Source organism: Meles meles, chromosome 18, assembly GCF_922984935.1.
Source record: "Meles meles chromosome 18, mMelMel3.1 paternal haplotype, whole genome shotgun sequence".
NCBI classification, from domain to species: Eukaryota; Metazoa; Chordata; class Mammalia; order Carnivora; family Mustelidae; genus Meles; species Meles meles.
This window is the reverse complement of record NC_060083.1, coordinates 42,163,762-42,190,013: the sequence shown is the minus strand read 5'-3', so window position 1 is coordinate 42,190,013 and position 26,252 is coordinate 42,163,762. Positions and strand designations below refer to the sequence as shown.

The 26,252-nt window shown below is 56.0% G+C and overlaps 1 protein-coding gene across 1 annotated transcript; it reads right to left on the bottom strand.

Moving 5' to 3' along the window:
• Positions 1-200: 200 nt before the first annotated feature.
• Positions 201-24,278, bottom strand: ERBB2 (erb-b2 receptor tyrosine kinase 2). Its single transcript, XM_045984611.1, has 27 exons — positions 23,993-24,278; positions 17,481-17,632; positions 16,415-16,628; positions 15,498-15,632; positions 15,137-15,205; positions 14,844-14,959; positions 14,557-14,698; positions 13,068-13,187; positions 12,629-12,755; positions 10,946-11,019; positions 10,767-10,857; positions 10,380-10,579; positions 9,873-10,005; positions 9,694-9,784; positions 8,868-9,028; positions 6,656-6,703; positions 4,835-4,973; positions 4,629-4,751; positions 4,246-4,344; positions 3,781-3,966; positions 3,492-3,647; positions 3,301-3,376; positions 2,834-2,980; positions 2,343-2,440; positions 1,947-2,135; positions 1,419-1,671; positions 201-1,308 (listed from the first exon to the last, which is right to left on the bottom strand). Exons 1-27 carry the CDS (start codon positions 24,063-24,065, stop codon positions 938-940), a joined length of 3,783 nt encoding a protein of 1,260 aa, XP_045840567.1. The 5' UTR covers positions 24,066-24,278; the 3' UTR covers positions 201-937.
• Positions 24,279-26,252: the final 1,974 nt, after the last annotated feature.

Here is a 26,252-nt window from a genome sequence, read left to right as displayed (position 1 = left end):
GGAAAGTGAGTCACACAGTACACATTGCCTCTTCCCCGCCCCCCACCCAAGGGGAGGAAATAACCCCCATTCCAGTGCATGGCCTTAGGAATTCATTATTTCTAAACCAAAATGATCTGGTTGTCAAAGGGCTCTCAGATTAAAATCCCAACTTGAAGATTCCATCCCCCCCCCCCCCCAACCCAAAAGCCAGGAAATAGGATAGGCTCCTCATTCAAGCTTTCTGGATTCCTAGCCACTCCCTCCAGAAAAGAGGACTTTGAGTGTAGGTTAGGTGGGGGGTAAGGGTTGGCACAGAGCCACCCCAGACATAGGCTGATGCCCAGCTGTTTCCCAAAATATATTTGCAAATGGAGAAAAGTGGGCGTGGAGAAAGGACACTCTTAACCCCACCCCAGGGTCCCACGCCTCTCCACAACACCCACTCTCCCCCGGAGTCCTTATTTCATCTTTTAAAAAAAAGTAAAAACAAAAAAGAAAAGCACTCTGTACAAGGACTGATCTGGCGGCTTTGCTGCTCCCGTCTTCCAGGGCGCAGAGCTAGGTCACAGGGACAGTCTCTGAATGGGCTGCTCTTGCTTAAGACGCTCCCTTAGAGTCTCCTCCCCTTCCAGGCCCAGCTTCCCCATGTCCTTCAATGTCAAAGATCTGGAATAAGTGAGCTGCTCCCTCAGGTGAGGAGACTGGCTGTGGCATCCATGGGACCAAAGAGTTGGCCGGGCAGGGCTCCAACGTTGCGCAAGACTCCCCAGTGCTGTCCCCTTGACCAACCAGGCTAAGCCCCTCTCTGGGATTTGGAGGAGGAAGGTTGGTTCCCAGTGCAGCAGGATGCCCTGGATCCAGGGCCAAAGGCCCATTTCCCCAACTCGGGCCAGAAGTCAGGCCTTCCCCACTCCCTGAGGGTTCAGCAGGGCCTCCGCAGACGTGGACTTCTGGCTCACACTGGCAAATCCAGGCCCAGGTACTCAGGGTTCTCTGCTGTAGGGGTCCCTTCAAAGGTGCTGGGTGGAGAGCCCCGCTCTGATGGGTCCTGGTCCCAGTAATAGAGGTTGTCAAAGGCTGGACTGAAGGCTGGAGGAGGGTGGGGCTGAGGGGCAGCCCTGCCCCGGGGTACCAAGTACTCAGGGTTCTCCACAGCACTCCCAAAGGCAAAAACGTCTTTGACAACCCCATTCTTGCCAGGGGAGAGAGTCTTGGGGGACAGAGTCTTGGGCCTTTCCAGAGTGGCACCGGCAGGTCGAGGAGGAGGCAGAGGGCCTTCTAGGGGCGAGGGGGGCTGCGGCCAAACCTCCGGCTGGTTCACGTATTCTGAAAGGGCAAGGAACCCATGAGTCCCCCTTGCTACCACTGCCCCCCACACTCCCAACTTCCTCCCGCACTTCCCTCCCAATCTCTCAGGTTGGGCCTGGATTCCATACCAGGCTGGGGGCTGCAGGTCAGGGGGGCAACGTAGCCATCAGTCTCTGGGGGCAGGGGTGCAGTAGGGTCCTCGCTGTACCGCTGTAGAGGGCTGGGGTCCTGTGGGGGAAGGCTCTGCAGCCCCTTGGCTGCCCCCATTCCCAAGTCGCCATCAAACACGTCAGAGCCAGCCCCTTCTGAGGGTGCCCGTGGAGACTTGGGGGGCTCCTCCTCGGAGGGCTCCAGTCCCAGTGTCAGCTCACCACCGCCACTCTGGAGACGAGAGGGGGTTGTGATGGGGTTATTCATGGATCTGGGATGGAGACTCCAAGGGAAGTGACAAGATCACAGGAGATAAACAGGTCACCACTGAGGTTTGAAACAGTCACCGTGGAGAGAAAGAGGTCAAGGGCTGGAAGGCAGTAGGAGTCCTCAGGAATGGTGGGGTCTCCCTGAGAGGTGATGGGGGGTGACATAGGAGAAAGGGACCCTAGTCCATGGGGGAGGTAAGTACGCCCACCCACCGTGGTGTGACCAAGCGCACTGACCCTCGTGGACGAGCTGCGGTGCCTGCGGTGGGCCGGGCCCCCTGCACCTGGGGCAGGGTCAGGGCAGAAGAACCCCTGCTGGGGCACCAGGTACTCCTCAGCATCCACCAGGTCCCCCATGTCATCATCTTCCAGCAGCGAGCGGTAGAAGGTGCTGTCCAGCGGGCTGGTGGGGCCCAAGTCTTCATTCTGGGGAGGAGGGAGACAGTGTGGCGGCCTCTCCCCGGCCCCACGCACAGCCTCCCCGGGAAGGCTCGGGGAGGACAAGGTCTGACAAATCCAGCAAGGGCTGGGCTCGGGGGCTCGGAGGCCCGGGACCGGAATCCTCTCCCTTCCCACCTCTGCGGGTGAATGCTCTTCACTCACAGGCAGGGACCGAGGGGAAAGGCCCAGTACCTGGATGACCACGAAGCGCTGGGGGTCCCTGGCCATGCGGGAGAATTCGGCCACCAACTCCCGGAACCGTGGTCGACATTCAGAGTCTATCATCCAACCTGGGGGCAGCACGGAGCTCAGCATCTCAGTGCTGGCTGCAGCCTGAGTGTGGCCCAGCCCCCCTCCCTCCCTTTCCAATCTGATCTAGACACCCCCCCACTTAGAGCCTGAGCCCTCGGGTGGTAGAGAAGAGGTCTCAGACTCAGGTCCTGAACTAGATCCTCTGAGAATCTCTACTAGTTTCCCCTTTCTATCTTGCATGTAAGTCTCTAACGAGCTGGTCTTCTAGAGCTCCTTTGTCCTGGTCCTGTAAAAGAGAAGTGAGACTTCCAAGGGCTCCTTTAACCATACTAGGGACCCTGCACTTGGTCCCCTCCCATCCCCCTTGGAGGCCCCTCCACCCAGAACCTCTCATCCCTCCTCCAGGCAGCTGGCACAGCTCAGCCACGCACATTTGACCATGATCATGTAGACGTCAATGGTGCAGATGGGGGGCTGGGGCAGCCGTTCCCCCTTTTCCAGCAGGTCAGGGATCTCCCGGGCTGGGATCCCATCGTAAGGTTTGGCCCCAAAAGTCATCAGTTCCCACACAGTCACACCTGGGGCAGAGATGGGGGTAGGGTTAGAGGTGGGGGGGGCAGGAGGGCCCTTTAGTGCACTGAGCCCCAGAGGCTTTACCCAAGAGCCTCGCACCACGGGAGAAAGAAGGGAGGGGGGTACTGCCAAGGGGCAGAAGCCACCCAGCCTTTCCCTAGTCTCAGGGAAGTGCACAGACCCTGGCAGCCCGTCTTCCCTCCCACATTCATGCTAAGATGTCTCCATTCATTCTCCCATTGCTCTCTCTTCCTCCCTCCGTGCCCTCCACCCCAGGGCCACGGATCCTTGCCCACCTCTCCCCCCAACCCTCCCAGCCACACACCATAGCTCCACACGTCACTCTGGTGGGTGAACCGCCGGCGGAGAATGGACTCCAGCGCCATCCACTTGATGGGCACCTGGGAGAGCAAAGAAGTCCTCAAACTAGGTGCGGTGGGGACATGGCTATTCTTAAGAGTTCTCCCAGGGGCCAGACCCCACCCCACCTTGCCTCACTCTGCTCCCTCCTCTAACCTTGCCCCCATCCGCGTGGTACTCGGTCTCATCAATGTCCAGCAACCGAGCCAGCCCAAAGTCTGTTATCTTGACATGGTTGGGACTCTTGACCAGCACGTTCCGGGCAGCCAGGTCCCTGTGCACCAGCCGAACGTCCTCCAAGTAGCTCATCCCCTGCGATTAGAGGCATCGCTGTGGCCCCCGCTTTGGCTGTATTCTCCCAAGAAACCTCCCATCCTGGCCCTGCGTGGAGAGAGAGGCTTGCCCTCGAAGACACCGGCAGAGCCCAGGCCCTCTAAGCGCGTACCTTGGCGATCTGCACACACCAGTTCAGCAGGTCCTGGGAGCCCAGGCGCCCACGGTGCTCCCGGACGTGGTCTAAGAGGCAGCCATAGGGCATAAGCTGCGTCACCAGCTGCACTGTGGACGTCAGGCAGATGCCCAGAAGGCGGGACACATATGGGGAGCCCACGCCAGCCATCACATATGCTTCCTGGTGGCAAGGATACACACTGAGAGGGGGTGGGAGACCACAGCCCCCCAACAACTACACACCCCTCTTGAGGGCCGAGGCACCCCTGGGGACCCTTGGTCAATCCAGCCCCATCCGTCACAAACCAGAACTGTGGCCCACAGGCAGGAGGTTAAGAGTCGAGGTTTGGATGACCACCACGTTTCCCCAAACCCCAGTGAAGAGAGAGAGACCAGAGCCCCGATCTGCAGCCTGGGGTTCCCTCCTGTACTCCCAGCTGGAGAGGGTGGAGGGGCTTACGTCCAAGATTTCTTTGTTGGCTTTGGGAGACGTGTTTTCCCTCAACACTTTAATGGCCACTGGGATCTTCACATTTTCCCCATCAGGGATCCAGATGCCCTGCGCAGAGAGAGGAGGATGTGAGAAGAAGAGGGCACATCAGATCCAACCTGCGGTCATCCAGAAGGTCCTTACTTGTGTTCCCAATGCCGTCTCCACCCTGGGGCCAACCCCACTATTTAAATCCCGCTCTCCCCTCCCTCCCTTTCCCCTTGTTCCAGACTCCTACCAAATAGCACTCCTCCTCCACCTCACTCTCCGCTCTCCTGGCCACACCCCCACACAGCCACTGGGACCGCCCACCTCTGGGACCGCCCCCTCGGAACTTTGGCCCCACCCCTGACCTTGTAGACCGTGCCAAAGGCTCCGGATCCAAGCACTTTCACCTTCCTCAGTTCTGTCTCTTTCAGGATCCGCATCTGAGCCTGGTTGGGCATGGCTCCGCTAGGCGTCAGCGGCTCCACCAGCTGGGGTGAGGGGGGTGGCGCGTCAGTGACAGAGGCTGGACCGCAGACCCCAAGCCAACAGGGAGGCCCTCCGACAGCCTCACCTCGGTTTCCTGCAGCAGCCTCCGCATCGTGTACTTGCGAATCTTCTGCCGCCTTCGCTTGATTAGGATGCCGAGGACCAGCCCCACAAGCACGGCCAACAGAATGCCCACCACAGCCGCAATGATGGACGTCACAGGACTGGGGGCGGAAGCCAGGGATGGTGTTAGGGAGTGAGGAACAGGCTGGGCCGTGGAGGGATGATGGAGGGGCAAAGGAGATGCAGGTCACTGTTTTTAGTAAGAGAAGTTGGGGGGCGCCAGGGTGGCTCAGGTCACAGTCTCAGGGTCCTGGGACCAAGCCTCCTGCCGGGCTCCAAGCTCAGTGTCAGGAATCAGCTTGTTCTTCTACGTCTCTCCTGCTCATTGTCTCTCAAATAAATGAAAATCTTTTAAAAGGGCTGGGGGGCGGGGGTGGCCCTGGGTGGCTCAGTGGGTTAAGCCTCTGCCTTCGGCTCAGGTTATGATCTCAGGGTCCTGGGATCGAGCCCTGCATCAGGCTCTCTGCTCAGCAGGAGCCTGCTTCCCTCTCTCTCTCTGACTGCCTCTCTGCCTACTTGTGATCTGTCAAATAAATAAAACCTTTAAAAAATAAATTAAAAATAAAAAAGTGGGGGCGAGTTGGAGGGACGACCCAAGGACTCCATCCTCTCTTTCTCACTCAAAAACCTCCCTTGGCTCCAACCACCCTGGAGTGGTGGACACTGCTAGCCCTCTTTAACCCCATCTCCAAACTATGTGCCTGCCCATGGCTCTAGCCTAGGACTCTGAAACTTCCTGATAAAAATTACCAGGGAGCTGGTTAATGTGCCCAAGTCTGGAGGCCCACTCCTGGCAACTCGGACTGTGGTATGGGGTGGGGCCCAGGAATGCACACCCAGTGATTCTGGTGTTTATGCCAAATTTCTCACCCATAGGTCATGATTTTCCACACCCCCCCAGCCTTGGTGCATTCCATTACTTCTGCCTGGACCACCATTTCTCCATAGGGTCATCGTTCCAGACTCAGCTCATCCTGGGACAGATGAAGCTCCTGGGGGTTGACCCCACACCATCGCCACGCATGCCCCACTCCCTTGCTTGGCCAAAGCCTGGCACATCACAGACCTCTCGTGAACGCTTGTTTCACGGACAAACAATTGCTGAGGACACACTCCGATCTGTTTTTGTCCCCCGAGTCTTTCCCAAAGCTCCCCACTGCTCAGAAATCAAGGCCAACCCTGTGGCCCAGTAGTGAAGGAGGGTCTATGCCCCAACCTGACTCGACTTCATCCCTTCCTCCCTTCTCTACGCTCCCTCAGTGGCCCACCATACCAGACCCTTCGAACTGAACACATCCTAGATGTTCCTGGCCCCTCCCCCACTGTGACACCTGATTGCCTTCTGCCTAATGCAAGTGACCTACCTGCCCCTGTTTCAAGGCCTGGCTCGAATGCCACCTCCTCCTTGAAGCCTCCCACAACCCGGTGAAGACTTCATCATCCGCTCCAGGGCAGCTACACTCTCTTCGCAATCTACCTTTTATCCCAGGGGGTTGAATGCTGCCTGCGTCCCTTACGAGACATCTGAGACATCTAGCTACTCAAGGGTAAGGAGATACTGGGGGGGTCTTCGCCATCTTTTCCTGTTCCCCGCCCCCTAGGCATCTTAAGGAGGTCCTCCATCCACTCGTTGAAACAAAATGAAAGGGGAATCAACAGTGGGAGACTAGGCTAGGAGGGGACAGGTGTCAAGTCAGGAGACCACCCCCCCCAGCAGCAAGCACCCACGGACTGGTAGGGGGTTGAGGGGCAGCATAGGGCATGTCCCGGGGACTGGGCTGACCTGGCTCTCTGCTCGGCGGGGCAGCCCCTCTCGTCCAGATCCGCACAGCTGCAGGAGAGACAGTCCCATCAGCCAGGCTGGACACCACCTCCTGGGCTCACTCCAGCCTCACAACCATCCTGGGATGGCAGCGGCTGGGCTATTAACCCGTCTGACAAAGGCAGAAACTGGACTCAAGGTCACCAGTGCTGTTCGTACCACCCCACAAGGAGATTCTTTCTCCGGCCTTGAACTTGCATTTCCTGCTCCCCTCCACCTCCCTGGAATCGGGAGGGTAGGAATTGAGGGGCACCCAAAGGAGCATCAAGTCCAAAAGTACGGCCACTTCTTCTGCAAAAGAACGCCAGGGGAGTAAACTGGCCCAGCTTCTGCAGGGGACGGTTTGGCGACACCTAGGAAATCCTGTTTGTGACCCAGTGGTTCCACTTCTCAGGACAGACCCTAAATATGCCAACACCTGTACGCCAGGAGACATGTACAAGATGCTCACCGGTACACGGAGCTCAAGTGTAATAAACTACAATAGAAAGAAAAAGAAAAGAGCGAGCAAGAAAAAGAAAGGAAAAAAAAGAGAAAAAAAACCCAACACCCCCCCCAACACGAACACAGTTAAATACTACTACATCCGCGCTGCAGATGTAGTAGGTAAAAAACAAATGGGGGGTAGATCTGTGTGCATTCACACGAAAGGACCCCAAGATACATAAACTGGGGGGGGGAGCAAAGTACAGAACAGTGTATAGAGCATGACCCCGTTTGCATTAACAGATGCGTGCACACAAACCTGACGGTGTAGCGGAGGAACTATACGAAAACTGCGGTTCCTTGACCATTTCTGACCTACAAAAACAGCACTCTTACAGGACCCCACCTACTATAAATGTAATGTATGTTTACGTGAATGTGTAGGGAAAAGCCTGGGAGGATGACAAACTGGAGTGAATCTGACGGTTGAGTGAGTGGAACAAAAGGGCACGTTTGCTTTGCAGTATTTATACTTTTATATTGCTGAACATGTTCAACATAAGGATGTATTCATGGATCTCACGTGTAACTAAAGAACTAAATTTAAAAAAAAATAGAATAGGGTAAATCACCATGTTAGGACATGGGAAAACATTGCAAGATTCTGTTAAGTGAAAAAAAAAAGTAAGCATCTGCCTTTGGCTCACATCATGATCCCAGGGTTCTGGGACCGAGCCCCGCATCAGGCTCCTTGCTCAGCAGAAAGCCTGCTTCTCCCTCTCCCTCTGTCCTTCCTGCATGTGCTCTCTCTCTCTCTCAAAAATAAAATAAATAAAAATCTTTTAAAAAAGGGAAAGCAATTTGTAAACAATATGTATGGTCTATGATCCCATTTTAGTAAAAAATAGCATGTTAGAATGTGCACAGATAAAAACAGTAAGAGAATAATAATGTATATTAACAGTTTATCTATTATAATAACATGTTAGAATGTGAATAAAAACAACTAAGAGTAATTATATATATTCAAACTCATTTTACATTTTATGATAATAATTATGTTAGCACATGCACAGGTAAAAACTGGAGAAAAAATATTACAAATTATTAACAGTAGGGATACAACTGCCAACAACATTCATTTATATTTCATGCTTTCATTAGAAAAAAATTTTTTTTTTAGATTTTATTCATTTATTTGACAGACAGATCACAGGTAGGCAGAGAGGCAGGCAGAGAGAGAGGAAGGGAAGCAGGCTCCCTGCTGAGCAGAGAGTCCAATGTGGGGCTCGATCTCAGGACCCCTGGATCATGACCTGAGCCTAAGGCAGAGGCTTTAACCCACTGAGCTACCCAGGCTCCCCTCATTAAAAAATTTTTAACAGGGGCACCCGGGTGGGTCAGTCGGTTAAACGTCTGCCTTCGGCTCAGGTCACGATCCCGGGGTCCTGAGATCGAGCCCCGCATTGCGTTCCTAGATCAGCAGGGAGTCTCCTTCTCCCTCTGCCTCTCCGGCCTGCTAGTACTCTCCTCTCTCTCTGTCTCTCTCTCTCTCTCAAATGAGTAAATAAAATCTTGAAAAAAAAAAATTTTTTTTTACAAGTGTTACTTTGGGGATTAGAAAAGAACAAAACAAACTAAGAGTCTCAGGATAAGCAAAGGCAGAGTTATCCCCCTTTACAATAAGAGCCCCAGAAAGGCTCCTGGGACAAAGTGCTCCTTCCTGCAGAAAGGGCCTCAGACTCACGAGTGGGTGCAGTTGATGGGGCACGGCTGGCACGTGCCCTCCTCATCGGCGAACTTCCAAATGGGCATGAAGGAGAGGTCGGGTTTCACGCCACTGGGGCAGCGAGCCACGCAGAAGGGAGTGTCCTTGTAGTGGGCACAGGCCACACACTGGTCAGCCTCCTGGGAGGGGAGGAAGGATTTGTAGGGGGCTGGCACCAACACCTCCCAGGGCAGCAGGGCCGGGCCCATGTGTCCCCTTCACGCTTCCCACTCAACAGCACGTTCCCCACCGCCCCCCTCGCTCCTGGGACAGCCCAGACCTGCTGCAGACCTGCTGGGTCTCCCGCCCCAGGTCCCAGGCTTCAGCCCCATAGGAGAGCCCATTACTAAGATAAAACAGCAAGTAACAGTAACTAACATGTAGCAAATTCTTCTGGTGCCTGAGCAGGGCACGAAGCCCTATTTTAAATTCATGCTTACTACTTTCCAGGGAGGTAGCTCCTCAAGTGATACTCATTTTACAAATGAAAAAACCAAGGCTGGAAGCAGGGCCTGGATTAGAATCCAGATGGTCTCATGCCTAAGCACATAGGTCTGACTGCCATGGCACAACCACAGCCAAGCACAAGGGCCTCCCTGGGCCCCTACATGGTCTGAAGGGTCACGGGGTCTGGAGACTGCAGTCTCCAGCGTCCCCAGCATCCTCCACCCTCCCACTTTTCCACCCTTCCCCCATCCAGGTCTGAACTCCGAGCCCTCTCCTGGGACAGTTGAGAAGACTTGGCCCTTGTTTCCCTCCTGTCCTCGCTTCCCTTCCCCCCCAGCTCAAGCCCACGGCAACTCACCGACCCAAAGCAGGTCACTGAGCCGTTCTGGGGCCGACACTCGGAGTGGCACGGGAGACAGTACCTGTCCTTCACATACTCCCGGGGTAGCCTGACAGAGGGGGTGGCTGATGAGGGGGGTGTCTGGAAGGAGCCCCTGTGCCCTCTCCCTGGCCGCCCCCCTGCCCCACCCCGCATACCCCTGCAGTACTCGGCATTCCTCCACGCACTCCTGGCCCCGAAGGAATTGGCTGCAGTTGACGCACTGGGTGGGCCCCGGACCCCAGCAGTGCCCATGGGCGCACAGCGGGTAGCAGGCCAGGCCCTCGCCCACTGCCGTGAGGAGGAAAGGGTCAGAGGGGAGGCTCAAGGGAGGTTCCAGGTCCAAGTGACCCAGGGGAGGAGGCTGGGGGTGGTGGCCGTGGCCCCGAGTGGTGGGGACAGGTGCTGGGCAATGCGGTGGGGGGAACACAAAGAGCGGAGGTTCCAGGACCAGAGAAAAGGCAGAGACACCAAGGCGGTGTGGCAGGACCCAGCCAGAAGCCATGCCCAGAGGTCAAGCCAGCCAGAGCCGGTCAGGAATGGTGCGGCAGGAAGAGGCAATCTGCACGAGCCCGAGATTGCTGATGCTAGGCTCCCCCCACCCGCCGGGACACCCCTGGGTGCTGGCAGACGGGGAGCGCGCGGTGCCAGGCTCCCTGTCTTACCACACTCGGCCTCTGGCCGGTTGGCGCTGTGGAGCAGGGCCTGGTGCGGGTTCCGGAAGAGCTGGTCCCAGGGCACCGTGTGTATGAAGCACAGGTGGGCATTGCGGTGGATGAGGGCCAGCCCGCTGCCCAGTTCCCGCAGCGAGCGCAGCCCCAGCGAGCTGATGCCCAGCCCTTGCAGGGTCAGCGAGTAGGCGCCGCTGTGGGAGGACGGTTTGGCTGTACCACTGACCCTCCCTCGTCGGCAAGGGCTGTCCTCACCTCCCTCCTGTCCCCAGCACACTCGCCAAACTCCCATGGAAGCTTTACTGCTGGAGTCCCCCGGGGAACCGGAGTGCCCACCACACCCACAGCCTCTCCTCGGGGCCCTGCTTCCCCGGCGCTCACTCATGCAGAACTCGTCCCCGGATGACTCGCAGGTTCTGGAAGACACTGAGGTCAGGCAGGCTGTCTGGCCACGCTGAGATGTACAGGTAACCTGCAGGCACAGGGGGAAGCTAGGGGTGTGGGGACAGGAGGAGGACGCCCAACCCCATTCGAGCAGCATGCCAAGAAGCAAAGCCCACCTGTGATCTCCTCCAGAGCCTCAAATACTCTGAGCTGCTCAGGCTGGAGGGGGGCAGTGTTGGAGGCTGGGTCTCTAGAAGGAGGATTAGGAGAGGAGTCAGCACGGCCAGGAAGCTGGTGGGCATGACCCCCGGAGCTGGCCCAGCCCCCCTCCCCGACCCCCCTCCATTAATGACTTCACTTAAACCCTTTGCCCATCAAGCCCGGCTGTTTTCATCCCGAGTTTCAAAGCCCAGGCCCTAGTTTGGCAGGGTCTGTCAAAACAATATTTATATGCTTTGATCTAGAAATCCTACTTCTAGGAATGTGGCCTAGACAGACATTGGCTCCTGTTCCAGAGACACGTACAGCACAGAACTGTTTGTAAGAGCCAAAACTGAAAACGACCTAAATACCCATCAGGAAATAGGGGAGCTGTTAAATATAAACCCCATCCACCCTGACTACAGACGAAAACTAACATTTAAGAGCACTTAAAAAAAAAAAAGCACTTAGTATCTGCCAGGTACTGTTCTAACAGCACATGAATATTACTAACTCATTCACACGTTGTAACCACCTTGTGAGGGTGGGGCTATCCCTGCCCCCATTTTACAGATGAGAACATGAAGGTACAACAGACAAGTCATATGACCAGACTACGGGACAGCCGGGTTCCAAACCCAGGCCACCTGGGTCCTCAGCCCGGGCTCTGGCCTGTGCCTGCTCCCCAGGTATCGAAAGCACAAGGCAGCCTGACACGAAGGGCCACGGCCAACTCTCCAGGACAAGAGGCTGACAAGGCCCACAGCGAGCCCACTTTAAGTCAACCTCCTCAACAAAATTACTACAGCTATGTTCCTCTGCGTGTGGCCACAGATGGAGAATCGGTCTAGGAGAACCCACACAAGCTGTCAGCAGTGGTTTCCTCTGGAACGGGGAACAGGGCTGCAGGAAAGGTTAAAGGGAATGTTTTTTCTCTTTTTTTAACACATACTCTTAAGGAGGTCTCATTCACATGCAATAAAATGCACAATTTTAATGTATACTTGGAGAAGTTCCGACAAGCGCATTCACTCATGTATCCATGACCCCAACTGATACACGGAACGCTGCCATCACCCCAGAAATTTCTCTCGTGTCCCCTTTCCAGGCCGCCCCCTCGACCCCGGGGACGACCACTGCTCTGATTTTTATCATCACAGGGCGGTTCTGCATATTCTAGAGCCTCACGTGAAGGAATTGTGCCGTGAGGCCTCTCTCTTGCCTGGCTTATTTCGCGGGACATAAGGTCCTGAGGTCCGTCCATGCTGTCCTATCTACCAGTGTGGTAGTGGTTTGTCTCTTTCTATCGCTGAGAATTCCAGTGTTTAGATATACCACCATCTACTGACTTCTTCACCTTCTGAGAGCCATTTGCATTATTCCCAGCTGGGGACTATATGACTAAAGCCACTACAAACTCAGGGAGAATTTTACTTAGAATGGCTGGACCGCCCTACAAGTGCATGTTCGCAGAGAACATGTCACTGATGATAACAAGCCTCCCCACTCCCCAACCGCCGCCGCCCACTCCCCCGCACCCTCTGGCCTCCCACTTCTGTCTCCCAGCATCTCCCAGAGAGGCTGCCGCTTCTGGGCGCTCAGGATTTGGTGACCGTCCTCAGACCACTGTGCCCGCCCTGCACTTCGCAGATCCTTACCCCTCAAAGCTCTCCGGCAGAAACGCCAGGCTCCCAAAGATCTTCTTGCAGCCGGCAAACTCTTGGATGTTGGCGCTGGTGACCGCCCTCACCTCCCGCAGGTGCTCCATGCCCAGGCCGTAGCACACTGTGGGGAGGGGCAGGGGTGAGGGGGGAGGCCATCCCGGGCCCCCACACAGAGCATCAGGGCCTCCACCTGCGGGGCCCCATCCACAGTCTGTCCTCTCCCCCGACCTGGGGCCATATACCTCCTCACACACTGACAGGAGATATGGGGGAACGTGTGGGGCCAATCCAGGGAGGGCCAGGACAGAGACAGTGGAAGGAAAAGACGGGGTCCCAGGAGGGTCTGAAGAGGGTCGGGATGGCGGGCGACGCCGAGCTGGGCGTGCAGAGGGACAGGAAGCACAGCCTAGCTCAGGGTACAGCCAGCCGTCACCTCGGGCACAGGGCTTGCTGCATTTCTCACACCGCTGCGTTCCGTCCTCAGCCGTCACCTCTTGGTTGTTCAGGGGACAGACCAGGGTGCAGGATCCCACGTCCGTAGACAGGTAGTTATCTAAGGAGAGGGAGACCGTGGGTCCGGGTGCCCTGGCCCTTCACGCCGCACCATGAGCAATGTCCCCGTGCCCACAGAGTAAACACGATCAACCAATACTGAAATGCCCTTACTATGTATCTGTGCACTTGACCTTCATTTACGCCTCACAGCAACCGTATGTGATGGGCACTTAGACTCCCCTTTTGCCAAGAAGGAACCAAAGCAGTTTTATGTAAATTACTCAAGGTCTTCGTGCTATTAAGTGGAGAAGCCAGGACTAGAGCACAGTCCGGCTCTGCATTCACTCTGACCTACCACGGAGAGGGCACGACCAGGACCCGAGAGCCCACTCCTGTCGCCCATGATGGGAAGAAAGAGGGCCCTGGGTCCAAGATCAGTCCCCGAATGCACATCAATAAATAGGGAAGCTGTTAAAAGAAACTCTGACCAATCTAGACTATTGAATAAAAATCAGCATTTAGGAGTGCTTAGTAAGTGCCAGGCCCTGTTGTAAGAGCTTTACAAATATTAACTTATTCAGGGGCACCGGGGCAGCTCAGTCGGTTAAGCGTCCAACTCTTCATTTCTGAGGTCATGATCTCCAGGTCCTGAGATCAGCCCTCATTAGGCTCTGCACTCAATAAGGAGTCTGCCTGAGATTCTCTCCCTCTGCCCCTCCCCCTACGATCTCTCTCTCTAAAAATAAATAAATTAATCTTTTAAAAATGTAAGAACTGGGGTGCCTGGGTGGCTCAGTGGGTTAAAGCCTCTGCCTTCGGCTCAGGTCATGATCCCAGGGTCCTGGGATCAAGCCCCGAATCAGGCTGTCTGCTCAGCAGGGAGTCTGCTTCCTTCTCTCTCTCTCTGCCTGCCTCTCTGCCTACTTGTGATCTCTCTCTGTCAAATAAATAAATGAAATATTAAAAAAAAAAATGTAAGAACTGGGAGCCTAGGTGGCTCAGTGGGTTGGGCCTCTGCCTTTGGCTCGGGTCGTGATCTCAGGGTCCTGGGATCAGGCCCCACATCAGGCTCTCTGCTCAGCAGGGAGCCTGCTTCCCCCTCCCCCTCTTCCTGCCTCTCTGCCTACTTGTGACCTCTCTCGCTCTGTCAAATAAATAAATAAAAATAAAATCTTTTAAAAAAATAATAAAAATATAAGAACTCAGTCAAACGTTATAACCACCTTACGAGGGTGGGGCTATTGTTCCCATTTCACAGATGAGAACACTAAGGTACAGCGGGCAGGTCACATGACTAGAATATGGAAGAGCCAGGTTGCGGCCCAGCTCCTCAGCCTGGGCTCTTGGTTGCACCTGAGCTCCCATTTACATAAACCAGCCCCGCTCCCAGCACAATTACAAAAATGACATTTCTCCCTGGCACTCACAGGGACAGGCGGTCACACAGCTGGCTCCAAAGGTGTACCGGCCCTCGGGGTTGGGCATGGATTCGAATGTGTCTGTGTTGTAGGTGACCAGGGCTGGACAATGCAGCTCACAGATGCCACTGTGGTTGAAGTGAAGGCAGGCCTGGGGGGGCGGGGGGGGGGGGCAAGAGGGACAGGCAGCTGGTGGTCACTGGGCTGCTCCTCCCTGGTGTTCAAGGGACAACAGGGCCATAGCCGGTGGGGCGCCCCTTGCCTTGTGTCCACCCTGGGGCCCCATGGGCACGTACCAGGCAGTCTGAGTGCTTGGGGCCCGTGCAGCCAGCCGCACACTGCTCGTGGCAGCAGTCCGTGGGTTTTGGGCCCTTGCAGCGGGCACAGCCGCCAGCACAGACGGTTCGCGTCACTGTCAGACAAGGGGCAGGATGAGGCCTAGGCAGTTCCCTGCTGGGCACCAAACCCTCCCAGCATCACGACCTCCCACTCCAGGGAAGACACCGAGGCCTGGTAACCCCCGCCCCGCCCCATGTCCCCTTTACTCCACTCAGCCCCCTGCCTCCCAGATTCTAGGCCTAAGACTCACAGCTCTGACAGTCCCCGGAACTTGCTCCCCAGCAGTGGGGGTCTTTACAAGCTGGAGAACATGGCTGGCCTAGGGAGAGAAACAGAGAGACAGAGATCAGAAAGTAAAATACACAACAAGGGAAAGACTCAGCAGGAAATCAAGGACCTGAGGCGCACTGTAAAAGCAGAGGGAGGCAGGCCAGAGGGCCAGAGAGATGAAGAGACATGGAGAGACGGTAGGAGGGGAATGGGGCAGAAAGAGGAAATGGGCAGTGTTAGTGCAGGGCTCGGATGGCGGGGTGCAAGCCAGGAGTCTGGGGTCTCTGGACTGCCCGAGAAAGAGCAGAAGTGGCAGGCAGGGAGGGAGGAGCATGGCTTACAGGCCCGAGAGCGGTTGGTGTCTATCAGCGTGAGGGCCAGCTGGTTGTTCTTGTGGAAGATGTCCTTCCACAGGATCGTGTCCTGGTGGCAGAGCTGTGGGTTCCGCTGAATCAAGACCCCGCCCTTCAGGATCTCTGCAGGGTGAGCGATAATCAGCACTTTCCTCTCCTGCCGGCCACCGTCTGCCTTCCCGAGGGGCCCTCCTGGCTTCTTTAGAGGGGAGCAGGCCTCTTAAACCCACCCCACAGAGAAGACACCAGCATCCTCTGGCTCTACCAGCCCCCCACCCCTGCTCCGCATACACATGAACAACCTGCGATCCAGGGAGGGGTGCGCTGTCCATGACCTGGTCCAGATGTCCCTGTCACTCTCTCCTATCCTTCCACCTCTACCCCCCTGGGCACACTGCTTCATGGTTAAGAGAGACTCGAGCCTGAAAACCAGCCTCATCACTAACTAGCTATGTAACCTTGAGCAAGTCACTCATCCACTGTAAACCTTTCTGTTTTCTCATCTGTAAAAAGAGCCTAATATGGACGCTTCCTTACGAGATGATAGCACCAAGATGGGATCCTGCGTGCAAAAATAACCAGCCACAGAGTCTGGGATACTGTCAGCTCCAAGGCTGCCACATACAGTTACACAGGTTGTTCACTGCACGTGGGTACCTGGCCAAGAAGTGGAAAAACTCCAGCCTGTATCCTCATTACCAAACTGTGGAGGCTCGTACAAGCCGTGACTTCCCGGGAAGAAGGGAAACCTTTTCCTAATCTTCACCAAGGCACCCTCCTTAGCTCTACCTACATCCATCCTGAAGGTATTCGAGTTCTAATTCACCCACTGCCTCCCATGGCTAGCGGTGGCCCCCGCCAGCTCCCAACGGCAAGGAGAAGGTGTTGGTGACAGTGATGACCACCTGTGAGGCTTCGAAGCTGCAGCTCCCGCAGCCCTCCTGGGGCAGCCCCTGCCACAGAGGTGCCCCCCTCGGGTGGCTCTCCGTTGTCCAGCACAGCCAGGGCGTAGTGGTCCTCAAAGAGCTGGGTGCCCCGCACGATTCGGAGCCTCTGCAGCGGGACCTGTCTCACTTGGCTGTGAGCGATGAGCACGTAGCCCTGCACCTCCTGGATATCCTGGGAGGGAAGAGGGTCGAGGGGCTGAGGCAGGCCTGGGCCCTGGAACACTACCAGTCCCCCAAGACCCCCTCAGGGTTACCAAGGGCTTGGGATCTGGGGCCAAGCCCCCCTCCACTGACAAGTCCAGCTCTCTCAGGCATAAAGACCAAAGCCCCTCTCCACCTCCCCAGGTCAGATCTCGTAGGGTCAAGACGGTGGGTGGAGCACTTCTGCACTGAGAGCAGGCGTCCCACCCGCTCTGCATCTCAGCTTCCTCGACCATGAAAGGGAAAGACCCGCGTGAGAGGATGTCTGTGATTTGATCCCACAATCACGCACATGGCCCCACTCCAGGTCACAGTGGCCACAACCCAGCAGGCTGGTTGCCGCTCTCTCCCGTTCGTGACGCTTTCACACACATTTCCCATTTGATGGTTTCCCAGAGGAGAGTCTACGCCTCTTACTGCTTCCAAAGCCAAGGGCCAAGACCACACTCACATAGCTTGTCAGTAGCAGAACAGGGACCTAGAACCCACATCGCCCAGTTACCAGTTACACTCCAGGCAGGGCAGGGACAGTGGCTGGGGCAGGGGGATGGGGGAAGGGATCATGCTGGCAAGAGAGCAAAAAAATTTAGCACAGAAGCGAGTCCATTCCACCCCAAGATGTCCGTAGTCCGCCACGTCATAGAGAGGGAGTCAACCAGTCTTGCAGCAGAAGAGACATGGGGCAGACATCAGAAAGGACTTCCCAGTTGAGGAACCGCAACGAGAGCGGAAACAGACGGCACCCTCTTCTCCCAGCCACTTATCGGCATAGGGCTCCGCTCAGCTGGAGGCAGGGCCTGGCTGGGTCACCCAGGGGCCTCACCTGCAGGAAGGACAGGCTGGCATTGGCAGGCAGGTAAGTGAGCTCCAGGTTACCCTGCACCACTTGACAGGCCTGGTAGAGGTGGCGGAGCATATCCAGGTGGGTCTCGGGACTGGCTGGGAGCCGCAGCTTCATGTCTGTGCCGGTGCACACTGGCGGGAGGGAGGGCATGGGTCAGAGGGCACTGCCCAGGGGCTTCTGCAGCCTGGCCCCTCCTCTACACCCACCCCGCCCCGAGTCGTGCCATCTCGGACGGTGAGAAGGCACACGCGAAGGACCCCTCTTTCCCATGTCCCTTGCACCTGCAGGAGGCACAAATGCAAAAGAAGGTTTGCAAGTTTGGGAAGAAGAGGGAAATCCAAGGAGAGGCCCCTTCTAACATGGCCCATCCAGAGGGGGCCCCCACTGTGCCAGGCCTGGGGAGCCTGCCTGCCTGATCCAGGGTGCTGGCTGGCAAAGAAAGCCTCCCTTTGTCCCAAAGGCCCAACCCATGGCCAAGGGGTAAAAATCCCCCCAGAGAGGCCATGATGAATCATGCATCTTCTGGGTACCCCCTGCCCCTCTCCCAAGCAAACAAACTCAGGGCACTCTCCGCACCCCATTCCAATACCACCCACATGCCAACCTCTTGGCAAGGGATATCCACCCCCACAATGCCACCCAGGAAGTCGGGTAGAGTCACAGCTGGGGCATGGGGACCCCTAGGGGCCTGGTCACTGCAGGGACCTCTGGAATTCCCCCAGCCAAAAAAAAGGAGTATCAGACCCCCAACAACGGGCATCCGGACCCAGGCCACAGATCTTGGGCCTGGATGATGCCTCCTCCGACGGCTCCCGTGCTGGCACTTCACCCTTGCCACCTCCTCAGGGCAAGGCTCCAGAACCAGCTGGCAGAGTCTGTGCCATGAAACGCCTGCCGCAAGGGCACTACGTCAGCCCTGCTTACCTGCCCGGTGCCAGCCACCAGCCAAGGGGCATCGAGCCGAACTGCCTCCCCAGCCCCCCTGGGTCCGCCACAGGGTGTCCCTGAGCCCGGAAGGGCCTACGAAGCCCAGGGATCTAGAAGCAAAGCCACCCCTGGTGAGGGGCTACTGTGGACAACCGCTGGCTCAGGGCCTGCCAGCAGGGGGGAGAGTAAAGTGCCCAGTGGAACTCGTTTTTCTGCTCTGGTGAGAAGATGAATCACCTAACTCGTCTTGCCCAGGAGGGTGTGCCGGGGTTGGGGGGGGGGTGGGCGGAGGGCACCCCCAGAGACACAGCCCACAGGTGCCTGAGCCGCCTCAATTCCTGTGGGCCGCCACACCACCTCCCCCAACCTACAGGGGACAGTGGGGGCGGACTCCAAGGTCTGACAGCAGGGCTCCTGCTCTCCCAGCAACGTGGAGCCTGAAGTCCAGTCCTGGGGGACCTGGACGTAACAAAAGATCCCTCTGCCTCCCAAAAGCTGGAAAGAGGCTGGTGGGGCAAGCCCCTGGGGTTCCCGCCTGGGCCTGTGAGCCATGAGCCAACAGTCTCCCACCCCTGGGACAGAGAGGGAAGGAAGCAGAAGAAGGAGGAAGGGGAGGGCCCAGAAATAGAACTCAAGGGTCCCTCCCTCCAGACTCCCAAGAGAAACAGGAGCTGGGGATGGCAGAACAGGCCCAAAATAACGCCCGCTGAGAGGACCTCCCGCGGCCTCAGCAGCCTCAGCTGCTCTGTAGGCACAGCTGTCTTTAGGCCCAGACCCCAAAGCTCTGGCCCAAGCCCGGGACAGGGACAAACAGAGCTGGGGCAGAGGCTGTCTCCACCCCCTGAGGCCCTCTGCCACCTCTAAGGGACACCAGCTGTGGCAACCAGGCAATAGGAAAACATCAACAATGGGAACACCCAGGGCAGGGACATTAACTGAGCACCTACTGTATGCGGGCAGGCCCTCTGGGCGGAGTTTCATAACGTCCTCCAGAGGCTGGGACTGCAAACTTGATCTCCCAAAGAAAGCTGAGGCTGATGGGGCTAACTCTCCTGAGATCATCAAGCTTGTAAGCAACAGAGGCAGGATTTGAACTTGAGTCTGACTTTAGATCCTACATTCTTCACTGGACACGGACAAATTCCCCCCCAACGCCAGGTGAAAAGGGAAAGACACACCGATTCAGCTGATGCCACTGATAAACACGATAGGCTCTGGGCAGGGAAGGGGGGCTGGGCTGAGCTGAGGACCAAAGAGTGGTAGCCCCGCCCCGCTAGTGAGTTTGTTTGTGGCTGATTTGAGTCTAAGATTCTTTAAGTGTTTGCAACAGGTGGTAAAATTGGTATGGAGACCTACTCTCCCATGGAGCTGGAGGCTGGCGGGAAGATTCCCCCACCAAGCTGACATGAAGCCACGAAGGGCCCCTTGTCACCCACCCCCACCTCACCTCCCCTACCTCTCTGACTCCTTCCCCTTCAGCCCCTCCCACCAACTCCCCTTCTCCTCACCAATCTCCTCCTCTCAGTCCTCACTAGTCCCCTTATCCACCCAGCCTCCACTGACTTTCTGGAGGAGGGGGTGGGAAGTCCTGTTCTACAGAGGGACACTGTGTCTCCAGGACACCTGACCTTCAGGAGCCCCGATCTCCAGCTCTCTGGTGCAGCACAATGAGGCAGCCCAACACTAGTAAGAGTTTGCTGAATGGAAAACGGATGGATGGATGGATGGATGGATGGATGGATGGATGGAAGGAATCCAATCAAGAACTTCCAAACCAAAAGGATCAGTTGAAGCAGTGGCGTCCATCCCTCTGCTCAAAGGCCGTTCAGGGTCCTTCATATCCCTTCCAGCTGGACCTCAGTGTCAAGGTTCGGTCCGCACCGTGGGGATGCTCTCAAGAGGGTTCTTTCCTCCCCACCACACTTCAGCCCCAGATGCTTCTCTTGCTCACCAGCAAAAGATACTTCCTTTGGTTTCCATGACACTACCTGCACCCCAAAGCTCACCTCCCCCAGACCCAAAGGGTAAGAGCCCATTCTACAGATGCCCAGAACTCACCCATCACACACACCTGGTGTATCAAGGCCGATATCAGACGAGGACCTGGGCTCGGGTCATTAAACCAGAACCCTAGCTGGGCCACTCATGTGTGACCCTGAGCAAGTCCCTGGACCTCTGGGGCAGAGTCCACATCAGGTTCATCTCTAGGCCCAGCAGTGCCTGGGACTCTGCAGGCACTCTCAATGAATATTTAGTGACCTGAACTTGGCTGTAAGTTTGGGAAAATAAAACAGTAACAACTCTTACTCTCTGCAGAGAGTTAAATGAGACTTAAATGAGATGATGAATAAAAAGCAGTCTATAAACACAACAAGGCTTTGTCAACAGAACTGAGACAACAGAAACACTGGCTATCATAATTCTCCCACTCCTGGAGAGCACACACCCCTCATGCCCAGGGGTGGGGAAGAAAGGTGGCCCCAGCAAGAGATGGAGGTCTTCCCACCGGCAGAGACAGTGTGGTTGGGGGGGGGGTCTCTTTCCAGATCATTTCAGCACCCACGGGTACACACAACTACCTGGGCCCTCCTCTAGCCCCCCCAATCTAGCCCCCTACTGGCTCTTCGTGCTTCCATGCCAGCTGTCCCATAACCCTGCAAGCCCCCCTGGCTTCTGCCCTGTCCCTGCTCTTAGCCCCTTACCATGCCTGGGGGGCGCGAGAGGAAGGCAGGCATGGGCAGGACAGGGAGGGAGAAGACCTCGGTGGGGCCCAGCTAACTCCCCTTTCTACAGCCTAGATAAAGGAGGTCATTCGCCTGAATTACAGAGCAGCACCTCTCCCCCAGTCTGGCTACCTGGCGGCCCCTGAGGCTTTACTCACCCCATTCCTGTGAAATAGGATAAAACTTCACCCAACTCTTAATGCTTCCTCGTTAGACATTATTACTGGGTCTAGACATGTTTGGGTCTCTCGGAAGCCATGGATAAGTCACTTCATTTTTTTTGAACCGTGGGTACCCACTTCATGGGACTGTTGCAGAGATGAAATGAAACCATCCGCGGAAAAGAACCTGGCACATAGGTAGCACACTGCACTTTTTCTTCTTCTTCTTCTTCTTCTTCTTCTTCTTTTTTTTTAATTTAAGGCAAGAGAAGTTCATACAGCAGGAGTATGGGTAATTCCAAACCAAGAGAAAATAAAAGGTGCCTTTGTATTTGGCTGCCCTGTATTTTCCCTTTTTCCATTTCGTTCTAGCTTTTCATTGTCTTTTTTTCCTCCTTGAATATTAAAATGTAGTTACTTTCCCCAAGTATAGTAAAAAGGAAGTTGCTGGAAGAATCGTTTGGGAATTACAAATACGAGCTCTGCAAGATAAGAAGTATGTGTTTACTACACTTGACAAAACTTTGACCTCTAAGAATGGATCCTACGGGCACCTGGATGGCTCAGTCAGTCAAGTGCTTGACTCTTGATTTCGGCTCAGGTCCTGATCTCAGGGTTGTTAGACTGAGCCCCCACACTGGGGGGGGGGGTGGTACTCAGTGGGGCGTCTGCTTGAGAGTCTCTCTCTCTCTCTCCCCCTCTGCCCTTCCCTCTCCCCCCCTTTCTCAGAATTAAATAAATATTCACGAATGGATCCTGGCAAAATCCTGACCCTCTGGTCCTCTCCATCTCCTTTCCTTCAAATTCCTGCCCCAGCCCTCAGCCCTGCCATACAACCGGGGCACTGGAGGCAGCTGGGCACAGCGCTGCTGCCGCCACCATTTTCTGCCCGACACGCCCAACATCTGTCTTTGTACCCAGCAGCGCAGATGGAGGGGTGAGGAGGCCCCAGTCATCCGTGGGAGAACCCAAGCCCTCAGATCGGCAGCGACCCAGTCCAACCCCACGTGCTCAACACACAGGCCCAGGGGAGGGAGGCTGCAGCTCGGTCTGACCACGCAGCCCGGCCTCACCCATCCCAGCAGGTCAGGGCTGAAGACACCCGCCTGGGAAACAGCGAGAAGGACGGGCTCCCAGGAAAGAGGCGCCTCCTTCCTGAGAGAGAAGGTGTGGGGCCACCTCCCCTTGTTTACAGCAGATCTGGCCTAGCACCTTGAGGGAGTTCCTCCTGAGGGCAGAGTTCAGCTAAGTCCCCAAGCCAGCAGGGAGACTACTGTTTGGCAACACAAAAGCCCAGACACACAAACACACAGGCCACACAACTCAGGAACACCCTGGGACAAAACCCCTCAGATAACACAGCAGTGCTCAGCGCCCCAGGGCAACACACAGGCAGGATGACACCCACCCCTTCTCCAGACTCCCTGACCAATGCAGACCACCCACTACTCCCAGAACACTCTCATTTGGTCTCGCCTGCCGCAACCCAGGGATGCAGGGAGCAGGCTCCACCATTGTTCAAGGTTGACCGATACAGGGACTTCCAAGATGTGCTTGCGGGTCACACTGTCTGGGATCCAGTCTTGGATCCACCACTTCCTTGATGCTATTTAACCTCTTTAAGCCCGGGTTTTCACCTGGAAACCGGAATACCAGCAGGTCTCCTCTCAATGCACGCCAACCGCTATGCACCACGCCTGGCATAGTGTCTTTCCAGCCCACCTTAGCTTTACCTGTCAGTGCATCTAGACGGACAAAGTGGGGCAAAACCCACACAGCCCCCACCACCGCCCTTCCCCACACGCAGCATGAAGGACGACCCGCATCTGGCTGGATTTCTTCAACTTTCCTTCTCCACCCCACCCCCCACAACTGCCCAGGAATCCCTCGCTTGGAACTCTGGCACTCTTATGCCGGAGACCAGGAAACCCACCACCCCCCCTCCGTGGTCCATGCTCTCCAAAAGTCACAAAGCGCACAGTCCCCGAGCTGGCCCTAAAGAAACTCGCTCCAAACAAACGTCTCCCCCTCCCCCCACCTCAGACTCCAGCGTGAGGCAAGCCTGCAGTCGGACCCGCCACCCTCTCCGGCCCGGCTCTGGCCGGACAGGTTGTTTTCCCCACCACCACCCCCCTCCACACCCCGATCCCGCCTGAAGCTGGAGCAACTAAACCCTACCCGCGGCGGGCAGGGAGCGGGGGGCGGGGAGGGGGCAGGGGGAGGGGCAGCCGCAGGGACCCCCGAGGAATCCAGCCCAGTCCAGTCTGGAGGCGAGGCTGCCAACTGGAAAGGCTTTGGGAAAGTTTGAAGGGGCTCCACAAAGGGGAAAAACACACACACACACACGCCCCATGCAGTACAACCCTTTGAGGGCAAACTTTCTGAACAATTTCAGAGAACTTTTCTGACAAGTTCCCAGAGCCTTCGCGGAGTCTGGAAAGCGCCAGTCTCTGGACCGGGACAGCGAGAGCCCCTCGGGCGTCCTCGCCCCCTGCCCCACCTTCCCGGGGGCCCTCCTCCCCGCCCCGGCCGGCGGCCAGCCGCGCCGGGACCGTCCGAAACCGCCGGTCGGCGAGCTCGCGTGACCCCCCTCTGCCCCCGCCTGCCCGGAGACTCCGGGGGGGAGCCCCGGGCTGCAGGGTCGCGTCTCCGCTCCGCGCCCTCCCCTCACCAGACCCACCTTGGGTGCCCACGGCTCCGGAGGGCAGGAGGGCGAGCAGGAGCCCCCAGCGGCACCAGGCCGCCAGCTCCATGGCGCTCACTGCGGCTCCGGCCCCATGGCTCGGGCTGGACCGGGCGGCGAAGGGCCGGGCGACTGCCTGGGGTCTCTGCTCGGCTCCCGGGGTTCGACGCAGGGCACTCTCAGCTCCACAACTTCATTCTTGTACTTCCTCAAGGCAGCCCTCCTCCTCCACCTCCTCCGCCTCCCGTGATTGGGAGCGAGCGCGCTCCCGGCTCGCCCCCCCACCCCCGCCACCGCATTCCAGCGAGTCCCTGGGAGTGGCAACTCCCAGCTTCACTTTCTCCCTCGGCGCGCAGGCCTGGGGTGCGCCCCTCCCGGCGCCCGGACGCCGGGGTCGCCTGCGCACTTCTCGCGCGTTCCCACGGAGAACCCTAAAGCTGGGGACGGCAATCGCCGCCCCCCCTCCTACACACACACACCCCGGGGAGAGTCCAGGGCAAATGCTTCAGCCTGCCATCCTTAACGTTCCTTGAAGTCGCAGGTTTCACCTCAGACGTTCCTGGCTAGTTCGCATCCTACTCGATCCTGTGCCTATTTAAAAAAATATATATATCCAGTAATGGTTCTCCCACCACATCCTCAAATCAAATTGATAGTAAAGGGGATTGGTGGGTTGTGTATAACTCGTGGCCTCCGGGACTCCCTGGCATACCTTCTCGAATCTTGTGGGCATCTCTTCCAGGCTGAAAAGCACAGTTTAATACGGGGTCTACAAGTTTGGAGGAGAGTCAAATTGGAGGCGCATCCAACCTAATCTTTCGAAGAACATTCCTCCGTTGGTTTTAGGGGGACACTGGGCACCCAATTCATGTAAAGTTCTTTTTCTGTCCTTTGCATTTTACTAGCGTGTCCAATTCTGCCTCCCCACTCTGCATTCCATCTGGAGCCCCTGATCCTGCTCTTAAGGCCCAGTGGGGGATAGGATGGGTTGACAGAAGGAAGGTGTGTTTCCGTTGGAAATTCCAACCAAAAATGCATGGGATATACTTAATTAACACATTAATCATTGTTTAGCTGAAATTCAAATTTAACAGGGCATCCTTATTTTTTACTTCTTATGTCTGGCAACTCTAGTTGGAATGCCTGCGCCAAGAGCAGAGCATGCCTGTGCTGGTCAAGAGGGGATCAGAGGCATCTAGTGAGGACTGGAGAATGAAGGACACCAGCATTTCTTAAACTGTTTCATATTCCTAGCAGCGTTATAGGCAGGCATGGGGGTGGGGGTGGGGGTTGGGATCAGAACCACCTGGGTTCAGATCTCCAGATCGGCCACATATTAGCGGTATGACCTTAGGCAAGTGACCAAGTTTGCTCACTTGTAAAACAGCATCTGGCATACTGTCCCAGGCATTAAAGGAGACAGTGTTCACAAAGCGCTCAGAACAGTATGGAGCACAAGGTAATTGCTCATTAAAGTCACAGGTTTACTTATACTGGGAAAGATGAAGGTTTTGCAGTGCCTGAAATTTGAAATTTGGGGGCTCCCTTCAAGATAAGGAATACAAAGTTGTGAGCACAAAATTATATACATGTATACAAATGAGGGGCCTGGAGTTTACCCTTCTTTAACACCACGGGAACAGTCCACCTCTGGCTTGAACTAGCAATGTGCAAACTGCAGGTTAGGTTCTCTTGGAAGGTCAGTCATCAAACCAATTTATTTATTTTTATTTTTTTAATATTTTATTTATTTATTTGACAGAGAGAGATCACAAGTAGGCAGAGAGGCAGGCAGAGAGAGAGGAGGAAGCAGGCTCCCCGCTGATCAGAGAGCCCGATGCGGGGCTCGATCCCAGGACCCTGGGATCATGACCCGAGCGGAAGGCAGAGGCTTTAACCCACTGAGCCACCCAGGCACCCCCATCAAACCAATTTAGATGATCAATACAAGTCTTTTTTTTTTTTTTTTGTAAGAAATAGAATGGAATAGAAATGATTGTGCTCATCATTAGTGTGGGTAAGGTTGTGTATATCCTGGGTGATGATATACAACGGATTTATTCCTTGGATAATAGTCACACATGTTCGAGAAATACTGCTGGGATGGGGGGAGACCATGGCGGTCCTTCAGGATGGGCATCAACACCCCTATTTTCTCTGTCCTTAGAGTTGGAGTTAATTAGTGTGAGGATGGGGTCAAGGAAAAGATGCTCACATGAGTTCACCAGTTTCCCCAGGAGCATCTGTCTCAGGGCTA

What these genes read in the sequence shown, in the direction of transcription:
- ERBB2 (XM_045984611.1), bottom strand. Translation starts at nt 24,065, where the DNA reads ATGGAGCTGGCGGCCTGGTGCCGCTGGGGGCTCCTGCTCGCCCTCCTG. An exon ending in CCAAGCACTCAGACTGCCTG is followed by an intron (nt 14,699 to 14,843) that starts GTACGTGCCCAT and finishes CCGCCCCCCCAG; the next exon opens with GCCTGCCTTCACTTCAACCA. An exon ending in CAGTGACCTGCTTTGGGTCG is followed by an intron (nt 9,029 to 9,693) that starts GTGAGTTGCCGT and finishes CTCCCCTCCCAG; the next exon opens with GAGGCTGACCAGTGTGTGGC.